Source organism: Nerophis ophidion, linkage group LG04, assembly GCF_033978795.1.
Source record: "Nerophis ophidion isolate RoL-2023_Sa linkage group LG04, RoL_Noph_v1.0, whole genome shotgun sequence".
In the NCBI taxonomy this organism is placed as follows: domain Eukaryota; kingdom Metazoa; phylum Chordata; class Actinopteri; order Syngnathiformes; family Syngnathidae; genus Nerophis; species Nerophis ophidion.
The window spans coordinates 55184892-55198757 of NC_084614.1; the positions used below are offsets into that span (position 1 = coordinate 55184892).

The following is a 13866-nucleotide window of genomic DNA, read 5'->3' on the forward strand; positions in this document are numbered from 1 at the left end:
GCGGGGTACACCCTGGACAAGTCGCCAGCTCATCACAGGGCCAACACAGATAGAAAGACAACATTCACACTCACATTCACACACTAGGGCCAATTTAGTGTTGCCAATCAACCTATCCCCAGGTGCATGTCTTTGGAAGTGGGAGGAAGCCGGAGTACCCGGAGGGAACCCACGCATTCACGGGGAGGACATGCAAACTCCACACAGAAAGATCCCGAGCCCGGGATTGAACCCTGATTACTCAGGGCCGTCGTATTGTGAGGCAGACGTACTAACCCCTCTGCCACAGTGAAGCCCTTATTGCAGCTAATTGGAATAAAATCATGGCTGCTAAAAACTGTACCGGGATGCAAAATAAGTGACCCCTGGCTGCGTATAACAGGTAGCCGCAATTAGACAAGGTTCATAACGTCCCACTGGGGTGAGTTTTTCCTTGCCCGTATGTGGGCTCTGTACCGTGGATGTCGTTGTGGCTTGTGCAGCCCTTTGAGACACTTGTGATTTAGAGCTATATAAATAAACATTGATCGATTGATTGATTGGCTTCAGAGTGGCAGAGGGGTTAGTGCATCTGCCTCACAATACAAGGTCCTGAGTGGTCAGGGTTCAATCCCGGGCCCGGGATCTTTCTGTGTGGAGTTTGCATTTTCCCCGTGAATGCGTGGGTTCCCTCCGGGTACTCTGGCTTCCTCCCACTTCCAAAGACATGCACCTGGGGATAGGTTGATTGGCAACACTAAAATGGTCCCTAGTGTGTGAATGTGAGTGTGAATGTTGTCTGTCTATCTGTGTTGGCCCTGCGATGAGGTGGTGAGATGTCCAGGGTGTACACCGCCTTCCACTCGATTGTAACTGAGATAGGCACCAGCGCCTCCCGTGACCCCAAACGGAATAAGCGGTAGAAAATGGATGGATGAATGGATGATTGATTGATTGATTACGTTAGACTACTATTCTCGACACTATCGGCAAAAGGCTGGTAACACGTAGGTTTGACCGTACAGCATTACATTTTAAACTTTAAATCTATCACGTAACAAAACAGCTGTATTTACTTTGTTTGTCAATTGGTTCTGTTCAACTGTAATGTGTACACAAATACATTATTTTTTCAAATTAATACATTTATTGTTATCAAATCATCATTGTGTTTCCATTTAATTGTTTGTTATTTTTCAAACATTTTATCTAAAATATATTTTTTAAATTCAACGGTTTTTTTCTCGTTTGTTTTCTGTCGCCACATGAACGCTAAAAGTCTCTGCGCATGCTCGACATGTTTGGTACTTGCCGTCTCTACTCGCTCACCAACCCTGGCCGTGACGTCACTGGTCGACACAGTCCTTGACAGATTAAAGATGGCGCCCTCGCATACACTGAGGTGCTGCAAGCGTACTATTAACTGGATACCTGTCCTCTTTATCAACCTGGTTGTGGGTTGGTCGTACTACGCTTATGTTGTGGAGCTTTGTGTTTGTAAGTAAAGCTATTTTTTTCTTTCAGTTATACACATATAAAAAACAAACCCGCTGCCCCCCGGCGGAGATGTGGTTGTTTGACAATTTCGCTGTTGCCAACTTCACTCAGCTGTTTGATTGAAATTATTGCACCGTTACAAACTTGACGCCAACACCTCGAAGGTTTCGTTCGTTGTTGTGTTTCATTGTATTAACATATTGTAGTTACTTTTGACGGAACAGTGTTTGTAAGGGGGCAAATTGAGCTTTAGTTCAGGGTGAGAAGAGGAAGTCTCTGGGTGCCTTTTGTGTAGCTAAAATAGGGGCCATCCCTCTTTGTGTTAATAAATGTGAGATGATTTTAAGTGGGAAAGCAATTAAAAATCACATTTGTATTAATTCATTTAAAAAAAATAGCTATATGACGGCAAACAAGCAGAAATATACCAATCAATAAGTAAATAAAGTACACTCCTGTCCACTTCCAGACAGCTGACACACATACCTTTTAATGTTTTCCTCTTACAAAACCAAATATTTCATATAATGTTTTTGAGTATGTGTTTTATGAGTACAAACATTTAATTTACCACATGGAAAGGGCTGGTAATATGTAGTTTATTGTGTATTTCATTAATATACACTTGTCTTTTCCATAAACAGAGTAATTGAAATAGCTAAGATTACATTTGTTTGTTAAACAAACAGGCTCAAAACATCATAAAGGACCCATCTCACCCTGGACATAAACTTTTTGAACTGATGCCCTCAGGCAGGAGATACAGGACAATAAAATGCCGGACAAACCGTTTTAAAAACACTTTTTACCCGAGAGCAATAGTATCACTGAACACAAGATAACAATAAGGACTGTGCACGTGAGCTGTATGCTTGGTATTTTTGTGAATTTTATGTATTTTTATCTATTTATCTATGTTCTTATGGTTTTATTTATATGTTCTTATGGTTTTATATATGATTTTAAACTGAATTAGTTTGCATACAATTTCGTTGTACAAATGTACAATGACAATAAAGATATATTCTATTCTATTCAACATTCATTACAGAGCAAAGCCTTCCTGTTTAAATGTGTTCACTGTCCTTCACTCACAGATGGCACCTTATCTCAGCTGTCAGCATGGAACGGATGATACCATTATCTGCATGTAGATGTATTTTAGCAGCTGTGGTCAGGCGAGGGGTGCCTCCCTCCCCCTTCAACAAAGCTCTGTCTCATTAGGAAAGGATGGTAGTGGTTGGGGGGGCTGGGTCACTACAACCGGTGCCAGGCTGCTGCCACATGGCGCCAGGACAGGGTGGAGTGCAAAGTGAGATGTGAATCTATGCTTCCTTGACATGTACTGACAAATATTTTGTCTCTCACTTTAGATACAATCCCCAAAAATGCAGAGCGAAGTAAGTATTTTGCTTTATTTGTCAAGTTGTCGTAACTAGGGATGGGCGTTTGACAACATTTTGTTCTCCAACAATATTATAATTTTAGTTTGGATTTAGAGACGACTCCGCTTCCTATGGTTGACGTCCTGTCAAAATAGTTGAAAACGAATCAACAATGCACCTGGGGATAGGTTGATTGGCAACACTAAATTGGCCCTAGTGTGTGAATGTGAGTGTGAATGTTGTCTGTCTACCTGTGTTGGCCCTGCGATGAGGTGGCGACTTGTCCAGGGTGTACACCGCCTTCCGCCCGACTGTAGCTGAGATAGGCGCCAGCGACCCCGAAAGGGAATAAGCGGTAGAAAATGGGTAGATGGATGAACCAAAATGTTGCACTCTATTTAACTTTAATTGCTTTCAGATTAGAATAAACCACACGATCGTTTTATGTGTTAACAACAAATCAATGCCCATTTTTAGTTGTAACCTCTTATTAGAGTACAGTAGTACTTCAACTTATGAGCTTTTAACTTGAAACACCTGCATCTCAAAGCGGTATAGCTCGGTTGGTGAAGATGCCGTGCCAGCAACTTGAGGGTTCCACGTTCGATCCCCACTTCCGCCATCGTAGTCACTGCCGTTGTGTCCTTGGGAAAGACACTTTACCCACCTGCTCCCGGTGCTACCCACACTGGTTTAAATGTAACTTAGATATTGGGTTTCACCACGTAAAAACGCTTTGAGTCACTAGAAAAAAGTGCATATAAATATAATTAACAATTCACAAATCAACATCACCAATTGAATTGAAATCAATTTAATTGATGCTTGCCCCCCAAAACAGCACAATAAAGCATGTCTTTTTAAAAATAAAAAGAATGGTGGAATAAGAAATATTGTATAGAACAATCTAATAGAAAGTAATATTTGTAACAAGTACAATAGTTTTATGAAGTAATGTAGTAGTAATAATAAGAAGCATTTACTACCTTCAATAGTGGGCTTCTACAGTTTCTCCTTCCAGCTGCTTTTCTGTCACACACTCCTATCCTTATATCCCCATCTCTATATTTTAATGGATAAATGTCTGCCGTTTGGATATTATTTCAACATCTTTGACTGCCGTTAAAATGTTTATGCTTCAGTATGGTGCAGACTAGCAATGCTATGCTGAAATTGCTTTACCAAGTTGGCTACACGCTCTTTCTTGTTTTTACCAATTTAATTCTTTATTTTAATAACTATCATCCGCTTCTTCTTCACAGCACTGGTAATATACACTCCTTTCCTTCCTTCCTTCCCGTGGTTGGAAAACAAAGTTTTTAGCTATAAGCTAAGGCTAGGGTGTAACACTGAATGGTTTGGGCGGGGTTCACTGTGGCATTTCCAACAGCAATAACGGTGGGGATGCTTGTAACTCAAATGTTTGCCAAGAGACAGGTCTTGCCTCAAAACACTCTCAAGTTAAGGTACTACTGTATTAGCAAATATCACACCAGCTACCAGTGTTACGTCATTTATGCTTTTCTCAACAGTTGGCTACTTGGTCATCTTCCACATTTTCTTCTTCGTGTTCATATGGTCTTACTGGAAAACTATCTGGACAAGACCAGCTGAACCACCAACAGCGGTATGCCTGCATACAAGTTTGGTCCTCCAACATAAAATCCTATCTGAGTCTGCACAGTGACCTGCACTTAAAAAATGAGTGGACAAACGGTCTATTTTTTGAAACATAGCAGTGCCTTTTCCTGGAGTATTTTAATGACCAGCAGGAGGCGACAAAATGATTGTGAAGAAGTTACATGATTACCATATTTTTTTTGCCAAGTCTCCTATAGTCACTGGGTGTGTGGCACACAAAGCAAATTAACAGTGTTCTCTAATTAGTACCAGGTCAAATTACATTGGCATCAACAGTTGTGGCTGTAGGCAACATCCTGATGTCAATTTTTTTTTAAATCAAAACTGCAGTATATATACTTTTATATTTAAAGTATCATGAGTGGTCAGAATCCAGCAGCTTTAGCCACCTCTGCATGCGCTTTTAAATGCGTTTGCGCTTCTCATGCATGTTACATTTGCCATACTGTTGTTATTAATGCTGACTGACCAGTTCGCTCTTTACCATTGTTATGAAATTCTGTGACACTGTTGCTGCTGTGTTGGTAAATCAGAATCAAAATTGATATATCTACTTGCTGATAGTCAACCATGTAGTCAGAGAAAGCTTGGGTTTCCTTTCCATTTGCTTATGCAGTCCAAGTCATTATTATAGTGTAGAAAAAAAAGTTTTTAAAATTACACCCTCTCTCCAATTATCACCCACTTCTAGTAGTAACCCTTCACCCTCTTTACACTTTAGGTAAACAAAAGGGAGGTCAAATTTAAATTATTCATGATTAATTACAAAATATATTACATTAATTATGTATAAATTCATATTAATCACGCAATTTGTTTTGTTCTTATACCTTAACAGCGAATAGTTGCCTGAAAGGTGGCGCAGGTTGCTACACGGTCAGTAATCAGGTCAATGCATACACCAGTGCAAAGAGCGAGGAAGGAGAATCTGACCTGTGTGCTCGGTGACAAATTTTGCCTTAGGGTGGGATTTAAAATAAAACTGTTGCCAACTTTATAGAAAATAAATAACATGCATCCATGTAAAACATTAAATCTAATGTTTTATTATGATAGTCTGTCAATAAAATTGAATTTTCCCAAATATTGGGTTATTTTAAATTATGCAAATAACTGCTTCACCGATTAATTGTGTTTTTTCTACAATTTACAAGTGTGATTGATCTGACTGAAAATCTGACACGACAGTAATAGTATAAATAAACACCCTTGGGAATGATTAGAGAATTTATGGTAGCTCTTTGAATGCTCATCACATTTATATAATGCTGCCATTTTGGAATGTTCCCGTTATATGTTAAGGGGTCATATGATATATTTATATATTTTTTTTAACATTTAAAACAATTTCTTGTGGTCTACATACTGTAAATGGTTATTCTTTGGTCAATATTTTACATCAAACATTTTTACAGACTATATTAAAGCCGCTTTTTGACCATCTTTTCAAAATGTGCTGTTTTGTTGGTGCACTTTTTTGACGTACCTTCACTTCAACTGTGTCTTCTCACCGTCGTCCACGTTGTAATTTTAATGCTGCCATAGAGAGTCTACAGACAGATAGATATGTTAGAACTATTCGCTACTTTTGATTAGAAACTGCAACACCAGTCTGCCCCACAAAAAGAGGATGAAGAAAATGAAGGAACTAGTTGAGTATAGCGTTGGACTACAATAGCATTGATTGATTGACTGATTGAAACTTTTATTAGTAGATTGCACAGTTCAATAAATATTCTGTACAATTGACCACTAAATGGTAACACCCCAATAAGTTGTTCAACTTGTTTAAGTCATTCATGGTAGCAGACTCTCGCAAAGCTCTTTGGGTAAAACTTTACCATGTATCGAGATATCTGCTGACAACACCAATTGGTAAAAAGTCCCACTTTGGGCAAATTCCAAACAGCTCATTTGGAGGAAGTATGAAGGAGGGCAACTGTGTCTTATACTGTAAATATCTCCGCCGCGCCTCCATCGTTTGATTTCAATTTTCCGGGACTTATGCAGATTCCAAATACACTAAAACAGGTACCAATAGGTTGGAAAAGTTAGTTTTGCATAATATGACCCCTTTAAAGTGACAACGTGGGTGAGGCTACCTTGTGAATGACAAGTCACCACCATAAATACTAAACGTTTGCACAAATGGGCTCAGTCATGAGAAAATGGGCTTTGTCTGTTCTACTGTAATTTTAGCAGCTTTAGTAACATACTGCAAGGCATCTTAGGATTGCAAGCCATTAAGTTGAATCAAGTTCATTTAGAGCAACATACACTAAAAAGCAAGATAAAAAACTTCCTGTGAACTCATTTACACATACCAAATTCCTCCCAAGTCATTTTTTATGATACAGTCTATTAAATCCTGAGAGTAGAGCTTTAGTGTTTTGTATGTATGACTGTCTTTTCTTGCGCTGTCAGTTCACCCTGCCGAGAGCGGAGAAGGAACTGTTCGAAAGAGAAGAGCGAGCCGAGATGCAACAAGAAATTCTAAAGAAAGCTGCAAGAATTTTACCTGTCTACACTCGTACAGCAGGAGGAGGTGAGACTTTTTTTTTACAGCAGTAATAAAACTTGCTGTATTGTATTTGACTTTCTGTTAGAATTCAAAGAAGCCGTTTAAGATTAGACCACCAGGTCGAGGACAGTTGCAAGGTTACAGGAAGTGCAAGGACCTTTTCATCATTAGTCATGATTGCACCAAGTTTGCTCAATATAAGTAGGAGCGCAAACTAAACAAAACAAAAAAACATTCAAACATGATGAAGGTTGTTAAATTTTATATTTTATTCGATGCCACATCATGTTGGCCAGGCAGGCTGGCAATGAGAGTCCCTTAAGTGTATCATAACCCCATAGTTAAAATTAAATTGGTTTTTGCTATATTGGGTTTTAAATAATATTTTATTGTTAAATATTTGTCTTGTGAATATTATGGAATGACTGGTTAAGTATTTATGAACAGATCACAACATACATTGGTCTATCATGTCTACACATAATGGTTACACATCTGGTCATGCTTTGCGGAAAATGCCACTGAATGTTATGTTTTGGCATGATATGTTTGATATTAGATCATTGATAAACATAGAAAGAAAACAATTGTTAAATAATTACCTTTATGTTCAAGTAATAACAGACAATTATTTTTCATACAAAACATTTTCTGTTTCAATAATGCTCTTACAGCTTGTGTTTTTTCTGCTAATGCATAGCAGGATTTTTTTTTCCACAGGAGTACTAATTGGGCTCCTTGGGCAAACACCATCATACATGTTCTATCGGGGCGGCTTTGAAATTAAACATACAAACAGTAAACCTGAATGTATTGTGTTCTATTTCCTCTTGTCTTTACACAGCCATTCGATACTGTGATCACTGCCAGGTAGTTAAACCTGACCGCTGTCACCACTGCTCCACCTGTGACACGTAAGTACTCATTATTCTATTGCCTCGTCCTGTTTTGAAATTATATAATCACATCTGTATTCCTATTAATTAGCAGTTTGCACTGTATGTTAAAATAATTCATATATTCCTTATTCTTTAAGGTGTGTGCTCAAAATGGATCATCACTGTCCCTGGTAAAGTAGTTCTTTTTTTCACATCTTCATTTACAATGGGTTTTTTTCAGATGGAGGTACTATTTCTACAAACCCCGTTTCCATGTGAGTTGGGAAATTGTGTTAGATGCAAATATAAACGGAATACAATGATTTGCAAATCCTTTTCAACCCATATTCAATTGAATGCACTACAAAGACAATATATTTGATGTTCAAACTCATAAATGTTTTTTTTGCAAATTATAATTAACTTAGAATTTAATGGCTGCAACAGGTGCCAAAGTAGTTGGGAAAGGGCATGTTCACCACTGTGTTAAATCACCTTTTCTTTTAAAAACATTCAATAAAAGTTTGGCAACTGAGGAAACTAATTGTTGAAGCTTTGAAAGTGGAATTCTTTCCTATTCTTGTTTTATGTAGAGCTTCAGTCGTTCAACAGTCCAGTGTTTCTGCTGTCGTATTTTACGCTTTTTAATGCGCCACACGTTTTTGATGGGAGACAGGTCTGGACTGCAGGCGGGCCAGGAAAGTACACGCACTCTTTTTTTTACGAAGCCACGCTGTTGTAACACGTGCTGAATGTGGCTTGGCATTGTCTTGCTGAAATAAGCAGGGGTTTCCATGAAAAAGATGGAGCTTAGATGTCAGCATATGTTGTTCCAAAACCTGTATGTACCTTTCAGCATTAATGGCGCCTTCACAGATGTGCAAGTTACCCATGCCTTGGGCATTAATGCACCCCCATACCATCACAGATGCTGGCTTTTGAACTTTGCGCCGATAACAGTCTGAATGGTTCACTTCCCCTTTGGTCCGGATGACACGATGTCGAATATTTCCAAAAACAATTTGAAATGTGGACTTGTCAGACCACAGGACACTTTTCCACTTTGCATCAGTCCATCTTAGATGATCTCGGGCCCAGAATAGCCGGCGGCGTTTCTGGATGTTGTTGATAAATGGCTTTCACTTTGCATAGTAGAGCTTTAACTTGCACTTACATATGTAGCGACGAACTGTATTTAGTGACGGTGGTTTTCTGAAGTGTTTGTTTCTGAGCCCATGTGGTAATATCCTTTAGAGATTGATGTCGGTTTTTGATACAGTACCGTCTGAGGGATCAAAGGTCACAGTCATTCAATGTTGGTTTTCGGCCATGTCGCTTACGTGGAGTGATTTCACCAGATTCTCTGAACCTTTCGATGATATTCTGGACCATAGATGTTGAAATCCCTAAATGTCTTGCAATTGCACTTTGAGAAATGTTGTTCTTTAACTGTTTGACTATTTGCTCAAGCAGTTGTAGACAACTGCCATCGTTTCTTGTGAAAGACTAAGCATTTTTTGGGAAGCTGTTTTTATACCCAATCATGGCACCCACCTGTTCCCAATTAGCACACCTGTGGGATGTTTCAAATAAGTGTTTGATGAGCATTCCTCAACTTTATCTTTATTTATTGCCACCTTTCCCAACTTCTTTGTCACGTGTTGCTGGCATCAAATTCTAAAGGTAATGATTATTTGCAAAACAAAAATATTTATCAGTTTGAACATCAAATATGTTGTCTTTGTAGCATATTCAACAGAATATGGGTGGAAAATGATTTGCATCTAACACAATTTCCCAACTCATATGGAAACGGGGTTTGTATAACCAGAAGAGTAATCCATAGCTTACCAGTCTCCACCAAGGTGGAATGATTGTGGAATGCTTATCAACAATGATTAATGGCAAATAGCAGTTTAAAAAAAAATAATTCACATTGTTCTAAAAATGAGTGATTTTTTTTATTTTATTTTTTTCTTAACTGGCCTGTAGTCACCCATGTTTCATCACTAATAACTTGCACCATCATTTCATATCATTTCATTACTGCAACATTCATGACATTTTGCAATTCTCCAGTTGTTGTTTTACATTGTTCAAAACATTGAGCTCTATGATGAGAGATATTGGTGTACTGCATCTGTGTTTTTAATCCTAATCTTTTTTGTTAATTGGAAAACAGTATGGTGTTTTTTTAACCAACCCACTAAAAACAAATAAACCAAGGAAGAATTCAATATTCCTCTGTTCTGAAATATTTGCAGTTTGTACAAAAAAATCAGAATACAAATATATTTAATATTACAACCTATCTAGAGGTGTTTGCATACTCTCTAAGTTGGCCACACTGACCCTATGTCTTCTTATTCTTTGGTAGACCAGGTGTGTATGAGCTGTATTAAGAAGTAGTGTTATGATTAGGGATGGGCACAGAAACCCCATTCAATGGTGGCACCGATGCCAGTGTAAGCAGTAGTAGCCAGACCGATTTAAAGAACAAGCTATCGGTGCTTCATTTCGGTGCTAAATAATGTCGTTTTAAGCAACATTTACAAAAGCTTAGCAGTGATATTCTACAAGTAATGTCTTGTAAGTAAACCAACTTCTCAACAGAAGCACTCAGAGTTTGACAGCCTTTTTAAATGTATTACTATTAAGTTAATTAACTTTAACACATCAACAGCAGCCTTCATCTTAACACCGGTAGCACTAGGCTGGCTAAGAGCCACAACAACAACATAGCGCTTTCTCATTATGCACCAATCACAGTTAAAGCGAGCATTCCCAAATCCTCGGAATTATGAGCATCAATATTACAAAAGCTGCTTTTTGTTCGTTCTCTACATTCTGTATTGTTGCAATAATTATGATAATTAAATTTTGGTTGTTATTACTTATTTTTGAAAGTATTACGTCGATGTTATTCAATTTATCAATTGAAGTATCTCAATTACTTGAATGTCACAAAATTCCACACAAATGAAATGGTTGACCAAAATGTTTGTTTTCCCCTTTTTTTAAGTACCGGCATCATTTTTCAAGTACCAATTTGGTTCTAGTACTGGTTGAAATGTAAAAAAAAAACAATCCCTTTTGATGCATACTGCCACCTAACTGGTAGTGCCAAATTTATTTGCGCTGGTCCAAATTTATTTGTGGTTGTTCGCCACAAATACCTGTAAATTAATCTATATTCAGTCTTGTTATTGTCCCCTGATGTGTGTTTTGTGTGTGTCTTTTTTCCCCCCAGGGTAAATAACTGTGTCGGCTTTTCCAACTACAAGTACTTTGTCTTGTTTTTGACATATGCCTCACTCTACTGTGCAGTAATTTGTGCAACAGTCGTCCAATACTTCATTAAATTCTGGACTGTAAGTATAGACACTTTTCAAAGTAATCTACAGTAGTATTAATCTTTCGTGGATTCTTATGTTCATTATGTGCCCCCTAAAACTAAATGTTTTGGTATTATTTTGAGGGTAATATGTAAAATGTCATCTTTCCCTCCATAGAAACAGCTTCCTGACACACATTCAGCCAAATTCCACATATTGTTCCTGTTCTTTGTGGCGGTGCTGTTTTTCATCAGTATCTTATCGCTCCTCAGCTACCACCTCTGGCTTGTAGGCAAGAACAGGACCACCATAGGTAGATTTTGAATTATTCAGTCAGTAACAGTGCTGCTTTCATCCTCTCCAAGGTCACTGTTGATGTCACAGTTCTGCAATTAAACTGCTCTTCTTTTCCCAGAGGCTTTTAGGGCTCCAGTGTTTGCAAATGGTCCAGACAAAAATGGATTTTCACTCGGCTTCAAGCGGAATGTAGCTGAGGTGTTCGGGGATGAAGCAAAATACTTTATATTTCCTGTTTTTTCCAGGTAAACTTGAGCTATATAAATTAAACATACATGACTACCATGAATGCAAGCTCAGGATATGTCTTTATTCCATTAGTCTGGGGGACGGACATTCATTTGTTACCAGATTGGTGCACATAGATCCTGAACAGGCAAACAGAGTCCTGCAGCAAAATGGCAAAAGGTTATAATCTTATTTATCTATGCATGTTCTCCCCGTGAATGCGTGGGTTCCCTCCAGGTACTCCGGCTTCCTCCCGCCTCCAAAGACATGCACCTGGGGATAGGTTGATTGGCAACACTAAATTGGCCCTAGTGTATGAATGCGAGTGTGAATGTTGTCTATCTATCCGTGTTGGCCCTGCAATGAGGTGGCGACTAGTTCAGGATGTACCCCGCCTTCCTCCCGTGTGCAGCTGAGATAGCACTCCCCGTAAACCCCATAAGGGACTAACGGTAGAAAATGGATGGATGGATAATATTATTCATAGTGGAGGTATTTTTTTGCTGTTCATTGCCAATGTCACTTACATTTCAGCCCTTCCATGGAGGAACCAAACCCTATTGTGCTGGCCAATGCTACGCAACACCTAGTGAATGAAAACATGAAGAACAATGGTACAGTTAATACATATTTAATTTGATTGTTACTCTGTAAAACACAATTCTTTATTGTTGCTCTTACAGGTGCCGCCCAGACCGTGTCCGTGGCCATGGAAAGCGAGCAATAAAAGGTATATAAAATGAGATCATTAGTCTGATACCTTTTTTTTCGTTTGTTTCTACTATAAAATCTTGTTGCTGATCCAGCAGGTCATATCAGGCACAACAGCAGACCTCACACGCTGCCTTGACCATCAGCACATCCACAGGAGCCGTCACCTCTCCTAAGATAGGATTGAACTGTCTCATTGCTCCTTTTTTTATTTAACGACCTTGCTACACTGCCAATACTGCTCTAAATGTGTGCGGTAGCAGTCCATAATTGATACACAAGTTTCGTATTTTGTTGTGGTCCAAAGAAATTAACAGCTCACTGTTAGTGCTTTATGCTACCAGTCAGTGTGTTTTTAACTGCACTGAGTAATTGCATACTACTTAGTATTATACTAACAAAGCATTGACAATTACATCTTGTTTGCCTCAGTCAGACTTCTTCATTTTTTATTACTGGATCAGGAGTGAGGACCACTGCCAACAGTATGTGCAATATGTCTGACAAGATTCAGCATAGTAACATCTTTTTTTATCTGGTTTCAGTTTACATCAAATGATTTTTATGTTTACAGTGTCAAATTATGTATTTTTATACATATTTATATATATATATATATATCAATGACGTACACAATTAATTTTAGTGTGAAAAGTAGCTATTAAATAGTAATGTGTCATTCCAAGTAGATATTTTAACACCTAGCTCCTAACAACTGCACTATTACCACTTGTAAATTATTTATGTCCTATGAAAGTGTGAATAAAATATTCTCCTATTTTGGAAAAATACTGTAATAAAAAACTAAATTACTATTTTATGGTCTGCCTTTTGAATATATTTTTTGTTACAGAAGTACTATACGTCCATCTGGCACTTTTCGACACTAAATATTTGCTCACTCTTCCCTGCAAATGTGCTCCAAATCTGTCAGATTGTGAGGGCATCTCGATAACAATGCCCCCTTAGGGTCACCCCTCACATTTCCATGATTTTGAGTCAGGGTTCTGAGCTGTTATAAAATATTATTTTCGTTTTCTGAACATGCCATTCTCCTCCTACTGGCCTTGGTCCAGATGCTTGTTGACTTGTTTTGCTCTCGATGATTATAGTAGTAGTAATAGAAGTAATGCCAATACAAGAATTATGCAGTTCAAGGCCTTAAAGTTCCTCCTCGATCCTTCAGATGGCGTTGCAGCACATTATAAAGCAGCTTACTGCCAAACAAATTAGACAGATATAGTGCAGATCCCTCTACCAAAGCTAAACAATGATTATGAGATGCACATCATTACTCCTGGCTAAGGTTATTATAATACAGTATGAGATGTTTGTTAAAAACTGAAATGATTAAACAAATCCAAATGTCATAGTTTAATTGAATTATGTCCGAT

At 38.2% G+C, this 13866-nt stretch overlaps 1 protein-coding gene across 5 annotated transcripts; it reads left to right on the forward strand.

Moving 5' to 3' along the window:
* Positions 1–1272: 1272 nt before the first annotated feature.
* zdhhc20a (zinc finger DHHC-type palmitoyltransferase 20a) lies at positions 1273–13287 on the forward strand. 5 transcript variants are annotated; one of them, XM_061898456.1, is made up of 13 exons: positions 1278–1476; positions 2850–2876; positions 4394–4488; positions 6927–7047; positions 7868–7937; positions 8060–8092; positions 11152–11272; positions 11414–11549; positions 11652–11778; positions 11855–11941; positions 12296–12375; positions 12445–12491; positions 12568–13287. In XM_061898456.1, the coding sequence occupies exons 1-12, from the start codon at positions 1359–1361 to the stop codon at positions 12486–12488; spliced, it is 1059 nt and encodes a 352-aa protein (XP_061754440.1). In that variant the 5' UTR covers positions 1278–1358; the 3' UTR covers positions 12489–12491; positions 12568–13287. The 5 variants fall into 5 exon arrangements, with proteins under 5 accessions (XP_061754444.1, XP_061754443.1, XP_061754440.1 ...); XM_061898458.1 differs by having other exon boundaries at positions 12571–13287; XM_061898460.1 differs by lacking the exon at positions 11855–11941 and having other exon boundaries at positions 1273–1476; positions 12571–13287.
* Positions 13288–13866: the final 579 nt, after the last annotated feature.

Coding starts and splice junctions, on each gene's coding strand:
- zdhhc20a (XM_061898456.1), top strand. CDS start 1,359: ATGGCGCCCTCGCATACACTGAGGTGCTGCAAGCGTACTATTAACTGG. Junction 7,938..8,059: donor CACTGCTCCACCTGTGACAC/GTAAGTACTCAT, acceptor TTATTCTTTAAG/GTGTGTGCTCAAAATGGATC. Junction 11,779..11,854: donor ATATTTCCTGTTTTTTCCAG/GTAAACTTGAGC, acceptor TTATTCCATTAG/TCTGGGGGACGGACATTCAT.